Source organism: Pimephales promelas, chromosome 10 (genome assembly GCF_988280905.1).
Source record: "Pimephales promelas chromosome 10, fPimPro1.hap1.1, whole genome shotgun sequence".
In the NCBI taxonomy this organism is placed as follows: domain Eukaryota; kingdom Metazoa; phylum Chordata; class Actinopteri; order Cypriniformes; family Leuciscidae; genus Pimephales; species Pimephales promelas.
The window spans coordinates 35,299,806-35,316,979 of NC_142778.1; the positions used below are offsets into that span (position 1 = coordinate 35,299,806).

At 38.0% G+C, this 17,174-nt stretch overlaps 1 protein-coding gene across 3 annotated transcripts; it reads right to left on the reverse strand.

Annotated features, from left to right (window-relative positions):
- Positions 1–4,549: 4,549 nt before the first annotated feature.
- Positions 4,550–16,413, reverse strand: tbrg1 (transforming growth factor beta regulator 1). 3 transcript variants are annotated; one of them, XM_039684140.2, is made up of 15 exons: positions 16,273–16,413; positions 16,009–16,163; positions 14,656–14,713; positions 14,496–14,578; positions 14,373–14,409; positions 14,096–14,158; positions 13,474–13,686; positions 10,535–10,605; positions 9,644–9,882; positions 9,426–9,565; positions 7,534–7,680; positions 7,351–7,448; positions 6,470–6,580; positions 6,147–6,310; positions 4,550–4,958 (listed from the first exon to the last, which is right to left on the reverse strand). In XM_039684140.2, the coding sequence occupies exons 2-15, from the start codon at positions 16,131–16,133 to the stop codon at positions 4,867–4,869; spliced, it is 1,641 nt and encodes a 546-aa protein (XP_039540074.2). In that variant the 5' UTR covers positions 16,134–16,163; positions 16,273–16,413; the 3' UTR covers positions 4,550–4,866. The 3 variants fall into 3 exon arrangements, with proteins under 3 accessions (XP_039540074.2, XP_088972655.1, XP_039540075.2); XM_089116529.1 differs by having other exon boundaries at positions 14,096–14,168; positions 16,273–16,379; XM_039684141.2 differs by lacking the exon at positions 14,096–14,158.
- Between the last annotated feature and the right edge of the window lie 761 nt (positions 16,414–17,174).

Below are 17,174 nucleotides of genomic sequence, written 5' to 3' on the forward strand. Positions count from 1 at the left end.
TTTGGGCGAAAAATGAAGTTTCTCCAATCTTCTCAAAACTCTGGATTCTTATAGAGGGCCATGAGACTTAAACCTGAGTGCAAAAATGGAGGCTCTAGACCCTTCCAGAGCTGAGATATCGAATCTCAAAATTTCGACCCGAAAAAAAAACGACAGTGGTACCCCTTCCGTTTTTTTTTGGGTGAAAAATGAAGTGTCTCCAATCTTCTCAAAACTCTGGATTCTGATAGAAGGCCATGAGACTTAAACCTGAGTGCAAAAATGGAGGCTCTAGACCCTTCCAGAGCTGAGATATAGAATCTCAAAATTTCGACCCGAAAAAAAAACCACAGTGGTACCCCTTACGTTTTTTTTTTGGGCGAAAAATGAAGTTTCTCCAATCTTCTCAAAACTCTGGATTCTTATAGAGGGCCATGAGACTTAAACCTGAGTGCAAAAATGGAGGCTCTAGACCCTTCCAGAGCTGAGATATCGAATCTCAAAATTTCGACCGGAAAAAAAACCCACAGTGGTACCCCTTACGTTTTTGTTTTTTTTTTTTGGGCGAAAAATGAAGTGTCTCCAATCTTCTCAAAACTCTGGATTCTGATAGAGGGCCACGAGACTTAAACCTGAGTGCAAAAACGGAGGGTCTAGACCCTTCCAGAGCTGAGATATCGAATCTCAAAATTTCGACCCGAAAAAAAAAAACGACAGTGGTACCCCTTACGTTTTTTTTTTTTGGGCGAAAAATTAAGTTTCTCCAATCTTCTCAAAACTCTGGATTCTGATAGAGGGCCATGAGACTTAAACCCGAGTGCAAAAATGGAGGCTCTAGATCTTTCCAGAGCTGAGATATTGAGATATTTATAATGGCATAGATGCTATGTGGGATCTCATTATCTCAGCTCTGGAAGGGTCTAGAGACTCCATTTTTGTCCATTGTGAAATGCTCCAGAGGTTAAAAAAGGGGGCTGACATGTGATGTCCATTGTAATGGACACAGGGTTTGAATGGGTTAAAGTCAAGTCAGACTTTATATCATGTCTCCATTGCAGCTTTTGCTCCACGCATCCACACTTCTGTATCCAGTCTTGAACCGGGATCCTCCCGACAGGGGAGAACATGCTCAAAACACTGAGGCACTGGCACTTCCACATGAAGATTTCTTTTTTTGGGATAAAACCAGTGAAACTGAAGCATTACAACACAACGAATGGGATTTGAACCCAAATCCTCCACACGATGGTGCAACACTCAAACCACTGAGCCACTGGAGCTTTCGCGCTTCATTTTGGGGGCATGTCTTTTTTATTTGGACAAAACCATTGAAAATAAAGCATTTTAACACAAAGAGTGGGATTTGAACCCAAATCCTCCACATGATGCAGCTACACTCAAACCACTGAGCCACTGGAGCTTTCACTCTTTATTTTGGGGGTATGTCTTTTTTATTTGGACAAAACCAGTGAAAATAAAGCATTTTAACACAAAGAGTGGGATTTGAACCCAAATCCTCCACATGATAGAATAACACTCAAACCACTGAGCCACTTCCACTCTTACTCTTCTTTATTTTGGGAACATGTCTTTTTTATTTGGACAACGCCTGTGAAAATAAAGCATCTTGACATAAAGTGAGATTCAAACCCAGATCCTGCATATGATGGAGCTTCACTCAAACCACTGAAGCTTCCACTCTTACTCCTCTTTATTTTGGGGTAATGTTTTTTTTTATTTGGACAAAACCAGTGTAAATAAAGCATTTTAAAGCAAAGAGTGGGATTTGAACCCAAATCCTCCACATGATGGAGCAACGCTCAAACCACTGAGCCACTGGAGCTTCCACTGTTGATCCTTTTTTTACCTCTTTTTTATGTTTTTTTGGAAAACCACATAAAAGCACATGTCCACGAACACACTATGAATCCAATAACCCACTATTTTTGAAAACTACTAACCCCGGCCTTCACGCAATAAACTGCAAGTGGACAGAATCCCACCTGCAATCTATGGGCTATATGCATGCATAAGTACGTACCGCATTTGACGCAAGGATGCTCGTCCATTTCCGGTTGTGGAGATTTAAGCGGAGGAAAACCGAGGAAAACGGGATTATGGCAGAGTCTTCAAAATGTACTGTCCTCCAGTCTTTGAAACGAAACGTACATGCGTTTAGATTTCATTTTATATATAGTTATGTATATTTACTATAATTTTAAAAAGAAGCATAAACACAACGAGGGGTGTCTGTTTTATCTGTTTTTGTGTTTAACGTTTCTTTAGTATAACCATGGAGTATAAAATTCAATATAACTTCTCGGTATTGCATTGGACTCTACGATCGGCGGAAGCATCCTTACACCTTCACCGGAAATAACGCCGTGCATAGAGCCCAAAGAAAGGGGATTCAGACAGTTTATTTGATGGACATTTTAATTAAAGTTCCTGTCATGATGAAAACCATTAATCTGCACTCTGCTGGGGCCGCTGAGTCCGTAGCATCATCCCATAATTCTACTGTCCACGAACACACTATTTGTCCAATAACCCGCTATTTTTGAAAAGTACTAACCTTCATGCAATAAGCTGCAATTGGACAGAATCCCACCTGCAAACTATTGAATGGGGATTTGGTTAGAGTATTTTTTTGGACATTTTAGTTAAAGTTTCTTTCATAATAAAAACCATTTTACTTCACTCAGCTGGGGCCCCTGAGTCCGTAGCACCAAGTGCCATCCCATAATTCCACCGTCCACGAACCCACTATTTTTATAATGGCATAAATGATACGTGGGATGTCCTTATCTCACCTCTGACAGTGTTACCCCTGTCGTTTCTTTTTTTTTTTTTTTTTGGTGTAAAAAAAATAAGTTTCTCCAATCTTCTTGAAACTCTGGATTCTGATAGAGGGCCATGGGACTTAGACATGAGAGCGAAAATGGAGGCTCTAGACCCTTCCAGAGCTGAGATATTCAGATATTTATAATGGCATAAATGCTACGTGGGATCTCAATATCTCAGCTCTGGAAGGGTCTAGAGCCTCCATTTTTGCACTCAGGTCTAAGTCCCATGGCCATCTATCAAAATCCAGAGTTTCAAGAAGATCAGAGAAACTCAAAATTTTATATTTAAAAAGTTTCTCCAATCTTCTTGAAACTCTGGATTCTGATAGAGGGCCATGGAACTTAGACCTCAGTGCAAAAATGGAGGCTCTAGCGCCCCCACGGGCTGAGATATGGGGCCCAACAGGAAAGGGGTCACTTCAAAAGGAAGGTTCCCAGAACCTCAGGACTCTGGGGTCTGAGAGGGCCCCTAGGGGCCACTAAACACCCCAAAGGACGATCCGCTGGGTCTCGTCATTTCCGAAATATTGACCGTTTTGCCCATTGTGTAATGCTCCAGAAGTTAAAAAAAAAGGGGGCTGACATGTGATGTCTATTGAAATGGACACAGGGTCTGAATGGGGTTATATCACCTTACTTTCCCATTCTGACATTAAGTTTGGAGTTCAGGAGATTGTCTTGACCAGGACCACACCCCTAAATGCACTGAAGCAACTGCCATGTGATTGGTTGATTAGAAAATTGCATTAATGAGAAATTGAACAGGTGTTCCTAATAATCCTTTTAGGTGAGTGTAGATCTGTACTAAATGTGAACGTTCTCATCTCACTTTTCCTCAAAATGAATAAAAACAGTGAAATGCAAGGAATATTAGAATATTATGCAAATGCTCAGAATATTCTGCAAACCTGCTGCAATGGTTAAATGTTAAATGACACAAATATACTTACCCATAATAATATGACGTATTTTTTCCAAGTAAAACCATCCATCGTTAACTGATTGAATCGTTTAAAGTTAAAATGTGTCAGGAAAATAAGAGGTTAATGTCAGCTGAAACGGAAAGTGTCCTCAGAGCACATTTTTCTGTTGAATAAATGACAATAAAACCAGGAAAACGCATTAAAAACATTAAGAGGGTCAATTCTCATTTCATGACGAGTTTAAAACGGTGTCGTTCAAAGCCAGATGCGATGGATGCAACAGCTAAACTTGAGTAGTTTCTGTCAGTGAGGATCCTGTGTTTCAGTCATACAGTGACATCTGGTGGATGCCTGGGGTATTTCAACCTCCAAACACGAACATCAGTTCTCAGACAACATGAAACTTTGTTTAATATGTTCTGAAAGCTCACATCATCACTTTAGCATTACAATTAAGTTGGGTATAATATCAAAATAGTTTTTATGAATTTCTCTTTAAACACATGGAATGGCCAACATAATGAAAGATAAAAGCCTGAAGGGTTTTGCTTAAGTGTGTGGCTTCTGAAGGAGCCGTTGAGGCTCTCCACACCATAACTATAATGATGATTGCTCAGAGGCACCGTATTGTTAAAACCACTTTAAAAGATTTTTTTTTTTTCTTCAAAACATGAATGGTAAAAACAGAGCTCGAGCGTTTAAAGCGGCAGATGATAAAACTACAGTGTGTTTAAAATACCCAGCACAATATCGTGCTTTGTGTTTCATTCTATTATATGCTGTAGCATTAACACTAAAAGCTTAAGGTTTGAATCCTCCATTTTATCCTAAACATCTCACAGTAAGGACAAGGATCATCACACTTTTAGAGTACAACGAATAAAACAGACATGACAAGGACTTTGCTTTTTATCACGTAAAAAAAAAAAGGTCTGACTAATAGTGCGGCATGCATGCGGAGATCCATCCAGTTTAACAGTCATTATTTTTTCATAATGCAGATCTGAGTGCCAAATGACGAATCCATGATTGAGTTGTACTTCTGTAAACAGACCCATCTGGATATATGAAGGGATCCTCGATTGGAAAGTGAAGCTCAGACAGGAGTTTGAATCAGCTCAAGTGTTGGAGAGAGCAGTGACGGATGTGTTGTGCAGCGCGGCCGAGCTCAGCAGGGGAGATGAGGAGATGGTGGCCTGTAGGGGTCGCACTGTCAAAGAAACACACCGCTTATTTCCTTCAATAACAACCTGGGGCTTAAAAAACAAGTAATATTATCAATTTAAAGGTGCACTTTGAAATTTGTTTTGTAAAATTAACAATTTAAAGGGATAGTTCACTTTGAAATTAATTTTTGGTATGTTTTATCCAAGATTTAGGTGTCTTTGTTTCCACAACTGTTTAAATTTTTATATTTTTAGGTCAAACCGTTCTTGTCGGTCAGTCATATAATGGAGGTCTATGGTCACCACCTCAAAGAGCATGCACAGAGAAGTCCAAATTAAACATGATTTAATGACTCGTACATGCAAGTACACATTGATGGACACGAGACGAGCGGTTTGTGTGAGAAAACGAACAGTATTTATATCGTTTTTATCGCTGCCCTCAGATCACTTGGACGTGGCTGTGGTTACAAGAGGTAAAAACGATATAAATACTGTTCGTTTTCTCACACAAACCGCTCGTTTCGTGTCTTAGGCCATCAATGTGTGCTTACATTTACGAGTCATTAAATCATGTTTAATGTGGACTTCTCTGTGCATGCTCTTTGAGGTGGTGACCATAGACCTCCATTATATGACTGACAGACACGAACGGTTTGACCTAAAAATACCAAAATTGAAACTACTGTGGAAACAAAGACACATAGATCTTGGATGCCCTTGAGGTAAGCTAAAACATACCAAACATTACTTTAAAAGTGAACTATCCCTTTAAACGAGTCATCAATCCTTCATCCAAAACAATCTCTTTTTTTAAAGTCATGAGAGAGTCGCACAGAGCCGAAGTACAACCAAAAAAAAAAGTTCTTGAACAAAATCAATGCAGTCTTGTTGTACCTTTAACTGCACTGACACTATTGGATGAGAACAAAATGTGAAATGAATTGAGCTGGATAAATGTCTGAATGAACTTTGTAATATTAACATGTTAACTGAACTGAATTAAAACTAACATTGAATTGACTTGAGCTGAATAATACTACTGTCTTCTGTAGAGATGCTTTACAGCTTAAATTGAGTTTCATAATTGTTATTTACAACTTTTATTTTCTTTTTATTCACGTAAAGCTGCTTTGAAATGATCTGTATTGTATAAAGAGCTAGATAAATAAATGTGACAGTAAGGTGATCCTGCATAAATGATTAGCTGTGGTTTGTGGGAACTGTCGGACCTGTGCTGCTGTGTTCTGCCGGAAGGTTCTGATTGGTCAGGCTCTCCTCACAGCTTTGCACTCGCTGAAACGACTCAAAGTTCACAGACGCATCATCTTCTGAAAGGCCGTGTGCCACCTGTCCGTCCCCGGGCCGACACACCTCGAAACGCACCCACTGATAACTGAAGCAGGCAAACACAGACTCAATATTTTGCACAGTATGTCTTTAATAAATACATTTTTATGACCTAAAAAGTTGTTTTTGTGGCTTCTTAGATATTTTCAAAGACTAATCTGATCACATTATTTTGTTGTGTAGAATAAAACCGAATGTTACTCACTTGCTGCACTTGCGAGCCCCAGGACAGCTCTGGATCAGGTTCTGAATGGTAGGATGAGAGAAACCAAAAAAGTCTGCTCCCGTTGGGGCAACGTTGATCAGGGGTTTGGCACTAGATTAAAAAAAAAGATAATTTCGGGAACATATTCTATGTAGTACAAAGAGTAAACCAGTTAAAGGCTGAATCAAACACATTTCTGGGTCACAAAGTGGATAAACCTAAATGCAAGATCATTAAGATTTTATTTTTAATGTTTTTATTCATTTTGTAAAGATTTTATACACACTTTATCGTTCAATAGTTTGGGGTTGGTAGGAGATTTAAAACATTTTTTTAAAGTCTCTTCTGCTCACAAAGGCTGCATTTATTTAATCAAAACACAGTAAAAAATTATTTACAATGATTTAAAATAACTATTTATTGCAATATTTTAAAATGTAATTTATTCCTGTGATCAAAGCTGAATTTTCAGCATCATTACTCACATGATCCTTCAGAAATCACTCTAATATGATGATTTGATGCTCAAGAAACATTTCTGATTATTATCAATGTTGAAAACGGCTGTGCTGCTTAATATTTTTCTGAAAATATTTTTCAGGATTTGTTGATGAATAGAAAGCTTAAAAGAGAAGCGTTTATTTCAAATAGAAATCTTTTGTAACATTATAATGTCTTTTTTTAAGCAGCAGTATAGAACAATGATATATATATAAAAATATTTAGCAATTTTGCATTACAGTACTGCGGATGTTGGGGGACTTAAACGTGATGAAAATATAAAAGATTTACACTGATAAATGCTGGTTTGCAATATGTAATTCCCTTCAGTAATGAGTGCGAGCTCCAGATAAAGCTGATGGACATGTTGAAGACTTCACCTGCGGGCAGCGATGGCCTTGAGCAGGTTTGTGTGGCAGGAGAGCGCAGATGAAGCAACGATCGCATTCTGTGGGTCATCCTCTGGTGCGATCTCAAACTAAATATCACAAGAGTAAATGACAAGAACGTTCAGTAAAAACATCAAGGACAGGTCAACTGTACAGAAGCATGCGTGTGAGCACCTGAGGACCCTGGCCGCCATCTTTGATTTGGCAGGTGTAGAGACACTTCTGATCAGAGTTCTTCATGCTGGCGAAAACTCTTGTGCTGCAGAAGCCCACAGGATAGATAGCAGTGTCGTCGTGAAACAGAGCCCTGTCTGTGATGATCTGCCATGAAAACACAAACATATGAGCTCAGGAAGACAAGATACATTTATAAAGCACAACCAAGGCTGACCAAAATGCTGTACAGAACAGAAAAAAAAATTAAATACAACAACACATATACAACAATCATACCTAAATCAAGAAGTATTAAAAACCAAAGAGAATAAATAGGTCTTTAAACAAGATTTGAAGGTGGAAACAGAGGGAGCTAATCTGATGTCGAGAGGAAGACTGTAGGCCTGCAGTTGTGTCTTAATAGTTCACTTTGAAATTAATTTTTGGTATTTTTTAGCTTACCTTAACGGCATCCATGATGTTGGTGTCTTTGTTTCCACAGTATTTTCAATTTTGAAATTTTTAGGTCAAACCGTTCTTGTCTGTCAGTCATATAATGGCTGTCTATGGTCACCACCTTCGGTCTGCGAAAGCGCCGGAAGAAAATCGTATTCCATTGCGATTTCCTGTATATCTAAATATGTTTAGATCTTCACAGTGAAGGATAACACTTCTGAAATCTCTGTGTAAACAATGAGTGACGTACACGCACGAGAGATCACTTCCGGCACTTGTGCAGACCGAAGCGCCCGCGCCCTCAGATCACTTGGACATGGCTGTGATTACAAGAGGTAAAAACGATATAAATACTGTTCGTTTTCTCACACAAACCGCTCGTTTCGTGTCTTAGGCCATCAATGTGTACTTACATTTACGAGTCATTAAATCTCTGTGCATGTTCTTTGAGGTGGTGACCATAGACCTCCATTATATGACTGACAGACAAGAACGGTTTGATCTAAAAATATCAAAATTGAAACTACTGTGGAAACAAAGACACCTACATCTTGGATGCCCTTGAGGCAAGCTAAAACATATCAAAAATTAATTTCAAAGTGAACTATCCCTTTAAGCCTGGATCTAGGCACGATGATCACTGGATATTGGAGTTCTAGAAGGACTGTTGAGAGCTTTATAAACAAATAATAGAATTTTAAAATCAATTCTAAATTTGACATGTAGCCAGTGCTCCTGATATTATGATATTCAAAGCTGTGTTGGCGCTGCCGCTGACCCAGAGAGAGTTGTCACGAACACTCTTTTCAACTTCGTAGTATCATTATGATGGTGCAATAGTTAAAATTACCATAGAAGTACTTGGATAAAAGTTTAAAGCTCAAATATGAACACTGATGTCTAGGATAGTGATCAAAATCAGCATGGTGCTTAAAATACCGCATTAATTGATTACATTTTTACACATAAGTGGCGACAAGTGACTGTTAAAAAATGTATTAGTTATTGAATCATTTATTCAAGAGAATTGTATGACGCTTCTGAAATAAAGTCAGAAAGATGTGATGATTTGTTTTTGTAAATACGACTCATCTTATACATCATGTAGTCTGTATAAATTAACTTATCCCCATCGTCTAGTGTTAAAAAGAAAATTGCAATATCAAATTGCAATACCTGTAGAATCGCAATTCTTAAAAAAATTGTTAAAAAAAATGTATTTATTACCCAAGTATCGTGATAGTATCGAATCGAGGTGTATCGTCCCAGCCCTAATGCATAGTATATACAGAGTTAGACAACTGAGATCTTAAAGTTTAAAGCCTAGAGTCTTAAAGCTTAAACTTTCCAGAGTCGTCACAGAGAGCAGTAGATGGCTCTAAGCGCTTTATAAATGAAGGTGACTTGACTAAAATAACTGAGTTTGACACATTAGGACTGGATGATAGTCTGACCTCTCCTAGGCTGTACACGGTCAGTCCGCCGAGGACGATGGGAAAGAGAGGTCTCCCGGAAGAGTCCAGCGAGATGGGCTTAACAAGCTTACGCACTCCTCCCTCTGCAACCTTCCTCCTCTTGCAAATCCTCTTCATGACTGAAAGTTGAGCAAACAAATGCTAAGTTACTATTAACTCACAATAGTAGACACAATACAGCAGCCAGAAACACTCACATTCCTCCCTGCCGTTCTCTCTTCCTCTCTCTTTTCGTTCTTTTTTGGGTTTCTTCAACAGGCAGTCTTCAGATGCTGAGAGTCCAGGGGTCTGGCTTTGGCTCGCTGGTAGGGCAGCGCCCCCTGGTGTGCTGGAGCTCATCGTGACGGGTGTGTGTGTGTGTGTGCTGCAGCTGGGAGTCGGGACGGCCTCTCCTTCAGACAGAGACTGAAACTGCAACAAAGACTTCAGCAGGAATCTGGAGGTACAGGATGAGATTTAGTGGACTGTATCTCACGTTTTGGTGTGTAGTGTATAATAAATGTATATATACACACAGTTAACTCTTTCCCTGCCATAATTTTATTCTATCTACATGTATTTTTTAATCACCACTTAAATGTGGGTAATTTGGCAAGTTTCATTAAAAAAAAGCAAAATTAAGCAAAAAGAGGAGAAAATATTTGTGGCGGTACTGGCTGATGCGCCATAAGACAGCTTTGATTTATGTTATTTAATGTTGATGATCACATTATTTTACATATGCATCTGATTACATATGCTATCGCTTGTTTCTGCTGTGTTTTGAGGAGATTCTGTAATTCTAAAATGTCCATCAAAAAATTTGAAAAAGTAATATTTTGATATTACCATTTCCTGTTTTAATATATTACAAAATGTGTTGCTTAATATTTTTGAGGGAATACATTTTTTTTGTAAATGTCCAGGATTATTTGATAAATGGAAAGTTAAAAAGAACATCTTTTATATGTCATATAAATGTTCTGTAACATTATAAATGGCTTTACTGTAGCTTTGAATGACTTTATATTAAAAAAAAAAGTTTCAAATCAAAAATTCAATTGCAATCAAGAATATTTTGTAATGAGGATAAGTGAACGTGGGCGCACCTCCTTTCTTCTTTTGCCCGGACAAACTTCTCTTCCAGGTGAGCAATCTCATCATAAAGTGCTGCGTTTTCCTGTGAGTCAAAGGGCAACGATTCAATCATGGTTACACCGATAACTAAGCAATTACATTTAAGCCATAGACATAATATATACATAGACGCCCTATTGGCCGCTTTGGAATGTTGCTGTGATACGTCAACGGGTCCGCCATTTTGCGGAGGTCAAGACTGCATTGTAATTAAATGTAAGTAAACGGGTGAGCTGCGTTTTTCTGGATAAAAACATTCTTGGATAAGAATGGTGAAGACTCCCATACTGAGATATTTAAGTGTGCTCATTGTGGAAAAAGCATTTTATGTGATTGACCAGAATAGATTATAGCAATAACATTGATAACTGATGGATCCTTTATGATAATACATATGTTGTGGTACAACTGGGCATGCAGTGCAATGCAAATAGTAATTATAACATAAAGTGAGAAGTACTAGTAAATAGTTTAGTCAATAAAATAAACAAATAGTATACAGCAAATAAAATGGTAATGAATACATATAAAATATTGATAATAGTATAGTTTATTAATAATAGCAATAGAATAAGACATTTCAACTACAGAATATACACACACAAAAAATAAGTTAAATAGTGACATATATTTAATATTTAGCTCTTTTTGTTAAATTGTACTTTTATTGATCAGTAATAGGCTAGCCATTATAACAGAAGTAGCTTCAGTCAAACATACAGCAGGATACAACGTTAAAATAGCCTAACTTACTTTACCCTCAGCCAAAACTATTTACCAGGGAACCATTTATAGATTAATGAGACCAAAGATAAACACAAATTATACGAATTATATCTCATGTTTAACCTCTAGACTAGAGACATCTGAGCCAGCGGCAACCGTCAGAAGCACTGGCCGAGGTACGGCTGTTCCAGGCAAGGGCGCAGCTTACAACTCCGAAAACGTCAGCTCAAATTTTTAAATAGGCGCTATCTTTATAAACAAACCACATATTTGAGCTTTAAACAACTACATTGTCGACTGAAAAACTATTAAAACTACATTTCGTGACACAATAGTCAAGTCAAGTCAAGTCACATTTATTTATATAGCGCTTTTCACAATACAGATTGTATCAAAGCAGCTTCACAGTGATACAATAACAATAACAGTAGTATTTAACCTCTAAACGTTACTTACTAATTAAATCATGACCAAATACAACCAAAAACAAACGTTCAGTCTTGCTTGTGAAAAGTACTTCCTCGAAAGCTGTTTTCAGCTGTGTGGCGATTTGTCCAGCCCCAAGCAGCACACAAAACACTAACAGGCATTTATCTCAATTCCCGGTATGAGAGGTATGGGAAAGTTGCTCTCCCCAATATGGCGACGCCGTTGACGTACGCTCCAGCGGCCAATAGGGCGTCTATGTATTTGTCTATGATTTAAGCTGCCAGTGTCGTCAGTGTGGTCACTAGTGGGTGTTCTGGTGGTGGTTGAGGAGATTCCCCTCTCTATGTAAAGCGCTTTGAGTGCCAAGAAAAGCGCTATATAAATGTAATGAATTATTATTATTATTAGTGGGCATTCAAAGGACTAGCAGCTGGATATGTATCGGTTGAAAAAGTCAAATGCTGGTCTATCTGGTTTGACCAGACCATTCAGGCTTTGCGTCAGCATGGCGAGAACCATGGTAAGTACACAGAGATCAAAAATGAAAGTTACTGACCACTAAAATAACTTAATCTTCCTGCCAACAGTCTCCACTACAGGATGTAGAGACGGATCATGTGCGCTCCAGTAACTTCACTCCTATTGGATGTCTCTGCCGCAAGTCGCCCCTTAATTTGCATGAGGTTAAACATATTCAACTTGCATCCTGTCGCCAAAGGTCACTGTTGCTCTTGTCATTAAAATGAATGGGATCTTCATTAAAATGAAAATTTCACAATTCGATTCGACTTCGATTCACAAGCTTGCAATTCGATTCGATATCGATTATTTTGGATATCAGTTGCAATAAATGGAAATTTTTCTCAAGGGAATCAAATCTGTTAAATGCTGTAAACTATGGGAGTCTAGTTGTAGCCTATAGGCTTCATTAGCCTAATATGAAGGTAATAATGAACTGTTGTGTAGCTGCACAAACACTTAAATTACACTTTTATTTATTTTTATAATAAGAAGATTATATGAAATATAAACATTTAAATGGTGGCTGTCATAAAAACTTGCCATATTTATTCAAATATGCATTAAATATTGAAGAACATTAAGATTATAATGCATATTTAATATGGTGTATATATTTAGCAAAATGCTCCTCTCTAGAGTTATTTTTTTCTAGCTGACTAACGAGTTTATGAGGGTTTTCTGAGGTAAATATGACGATGACATTGATTACAAGCTGTTTAACTGACGTCTTTCCTCGGTTGAGCGAATTAATGTGACATGATACGGATTTCGATAAGTTGTCCTCTATCTTTAACACACTTTCAGATGCTCATTCATGTTTATTTCGCACTGTGACTGGTATTATTAAGGTGGAAGAGAGATCAGCGCTGCTGCTTCTCTTGAGCTGCGCCAGAGCGATCTCACGCCACAGCGCCAAAACGTTATTTATGTTTTTGAATTTCTAAAGAAAATGGACGTAATTTGAAAATTGAGACTTTGTTTCATATCAATAGTAACAACGGACAAAGATTATTGCGATTTTTTTTTTTTTGGATGCGCGCAGCCGCGATACAATGATCCATTCATTCAAATGAAACAGGATGACTAATCAATTCTTGAGATTTAAGAATCGATATCGGTTCGTAAAAATGAGAATCGATTAATATCGAGAAATCGATATTTATTACCCAGTCCTAATCATGTCACATTGTGAGCTTTAACGCACTGTGTTATTGGTATAAAAACTTTCACTCACAAAGATCATGGAACGGGCAGCCTTGCGCAGACGGATGTACTTCAGTCGGTACTTCTCATTTTGGTTCTTGCGAGGACCTTTCCTGACCTTAGGCCTGGACTCGGTGTGGCTCGTGGGAGAAGGAAGGTGTCCCAGCGACGAACCGGACCCTGAACTGGAGAAGGTGGACTGAGCAGAAAACGCCTGCAATGCATGCTGTCTCTCCTCATCAGTCTGCACATGCGAGTTACAAACAATAAGAGTTTAACAGACAAAAGAAATCAGATTGAAAAAAGCGTCACATTAAATTGTTGGGAATTATTTAAAGGTGAAGTGTGTCATCTCAGTATAATGAACATAGAAGACAGATTAGATTGATTTAGAGGTCCAAATGTCAACTGCTGGTTCGACCAATGGCCTGCATGGACAATATTTGATCAAACTCAATTCACCTTTAAAGTTGACTACACAAAATAGAAACTGAGATCATTGTTTAATGTGTTGATGCAGACTCCAAACAACAAATCAAAATAAGAAAACGATGACTGGACAGTTGGCAACAAAACAATGTGGCATTTAGTAAGCGTCATGTGTCCTAATGAAAACTATTTCTAAATTAACTGACACGAGCTTATGGACTTACCAACAGGGCAAAAACTCCATTTCTGCTCTCAATCCTCTTGAAGCGTCTGCTGCCTTTCTGTGTCTGTAACAAACTGTGAAATGCTGAAGACTAGAGACTCTCTCTGTGATAGACTGCTCTGACTTTACTGCTCTGAATCAATGTACAAATGAAAGACAAACAAGTGAAATCATGCGCTAAATTAAACACATTGCTGGTACTGAATGGAAAACAAAGTAAATATGGTGCATGACTGACAGTGAACAGCACGAGTGTCATGAATCATGCTGCGTCTCACCTCTCGATACATGACCGCCTCAAGGCTCGACTTTGCACTGTGAATAGGGTAAAAGATACAGCGTTTATCTTGACATCGGTGCGTTGCGATGTAAATATTTGAACATAAGGAATATTTCTGTACTTTGACTGCACCAGTCCACGATCAATGATCCGCTGCTTGATCTCCTTGATGTGCATGGGCCGCCCAGCCTCTTCCAGGACGATCTAAAAAAATCAGAAAACTCATTGATTTGATCACATGAAATGTACGTGAAACGGCACGGTTTAAGAGATATGCTCACCTGAGCAGCATCGAGCCATGTGAGGTTCGGTTTTTCTGCAACCTCACTGGGGGTTTCACTGAAAAAGAGGAGAAGTGCAGTATATGACTACATAAAGCTTTTACACACATCCACCATAGCAGTGTTCTTATATTAATGTAGTAATCTCACTTATCAGTTTAACTATTATTTATTGTACTGCTATAGTTACAAAATAATACAGCTTCATACTAAAACCCACTGAGGCCTTGTGAAAAAGCACTTGTATTGTATTGAATGTGCACTTGTATGGCCTGTTGCATGACCCTAGCTAAACAAACGAGTTTCAGAGTAGGTTTAGTGGGTTTTCACACTGGGCACATAATATTTATAAAAGATACGTCAATGTCCTACTTGAACTAAGACCTAACCTGAGGCCACTGTTTTAATAATCTTGTGTCATGTGATTACTAACTAACAATTGCGATGTGTTGACTAACATACTAGCACTTTAAATGTCATTTCAAAAAACAGTAGTTAAAATTATAATAAATGTTAATATATTACATGTAGTAAATTTCAAAGATTACAAATGTGGAATTAATTACAAATGTATACAAACACATGACACAAGTTTTAAATGACAGTGAAGTATATTGTATTTTTGATCATAAATGCTTCTTGGTATATTCAGCAGGACACTTTAACCATATTTCAAGACAATAGAATTATGAAATTGCATATAAAGATGTACTTAAGTCCTACTTAAAAAAAGTAAACCATAATGCATTTTCATTTAATTAATAAGTGTACGAATACATAGGTGTTCTTTAATATTTTATTAACTGTTATTTTTATTTAGAGAATGTATAGGATTTATCCAAAAACATTATTCTTTGGTTTTGAGTGACTTAATACTTTACTGAAATTAATAGTATCCTTTTTGTGATTATTTAAGTGTTTAAAGTGTGTTATTTTTTTCCATATAGTGATGATAATAATACATTACATTCAGTTCACACTTAAGCCTTTACCCACCTTGCCAGCGTATACATTTATACGATTTTTAAACAAAACAAACCACTTTTATCATTTATTTTCACACAAAATCTGTTGATCCATCAATGTTCAAGTATATATAACATTAAGGGTGTGATTTTAGCCCTGTTTTCGGTAAGAGACAGCATTTTGGGTTTTGGACAACAAAACCATAAAAACAGTAACGTTAACGTTACTTCAACCCTGATCGTGGCACAGCGTAAACATTACTGTAGCGTTTTGGGGGCAAACGCTGCAGTAAAACGCTCTTTTAATGTAAAACAGCTGCATGTCCTCATTGCGTCAGAATGTTAGACGATAAACACGTTAAATGACTGATCCTCCGCCTAAACTCACGCGTCGAGACTCTCGGCGGCTCCAGTCAGGCTAGTCAGGCTGTTCATGCTGTCCAGCGCTGGAAACAGAGAATAACTGCCCTGCCCATCAGCCTCCATCTCTGACTCAAAGTTCAGCGAGTCCATCCCTGCCCGATCTGTGCTTTACCTCCAGGTCTGGGGCGAAATAACACACTTCATTAGTTGAGCTAGCTGCTAACTAGGCTAACAAAACAACACGATCCAGCCGTGAAGGAATTCAGAATACATGTCGATGCAAGTTCACCTGTAATCTCACTCGATGTTTATTCCAGTAATCATGCTGTGCAGGAAATGTTAAAAATGCTTCTGTTCTTCAACTTGCTGACATGTTTGACTTAGCATTTGTGTTCGATGCTCATGGGAACCACTGATCGATTAAGTGAACTGTTTTATGTTTCCGGGGGGGGGGCATTTTAGGGAGCACACATCACATCCGCTTCAATCACAATGCCACCTACTGTATATTTTATGACTTACATATAAAAAACTAAATAAATCAGAGAGGGAGGGGATGATGGAACCACAAACACATGTTGAAATGCGGTTAACGTTACCCTCATTGGCCTGCTTTTATACATCCTGATCCTGATGGAGGTTTTTATTTCATGTGCCAATACTTTACACTTGAAATGTAATGGTTGATTCGTTTATAGACCATTCATTCCTTGTGCTGTTCTGCTAATATCTTCCGTTGGCCAGGAACATTTTGCAATGGGAGGAAATACGTATATACGGACGGATTGTTTTAACAGATTATATAAACCATCTGAGCTTTTATTTTGGGACGCAGGACCAGGATGAAGCACAAGGGGCATAATTACAACAATTTTGTGCATCATCAGCATCTACTAATAAAGGCATGACTAACAGTAAATTGTTTTGATTATTATTAGGTCCAAAAGACAGGTTTCAGTGCAGCTTCAAACTCAAAAAAAAAAAAAAGTTTGAGTTTTATAAGCTCAAATGCTCACCTTGCTCTTTTCTGTGTGACTCTCCTGTTCAAACTCGTTCATCAAAATGAACGGATCTTTTTCCGAGTCAATTTTTTCATTTAGTTTGTTGAATGAACCAAATGACTCGGGAAAAAGATTCGTTCATTTTGATGAAGAAGTTCGAACAGGAGAGTCACAAACATGCGTCACAGAA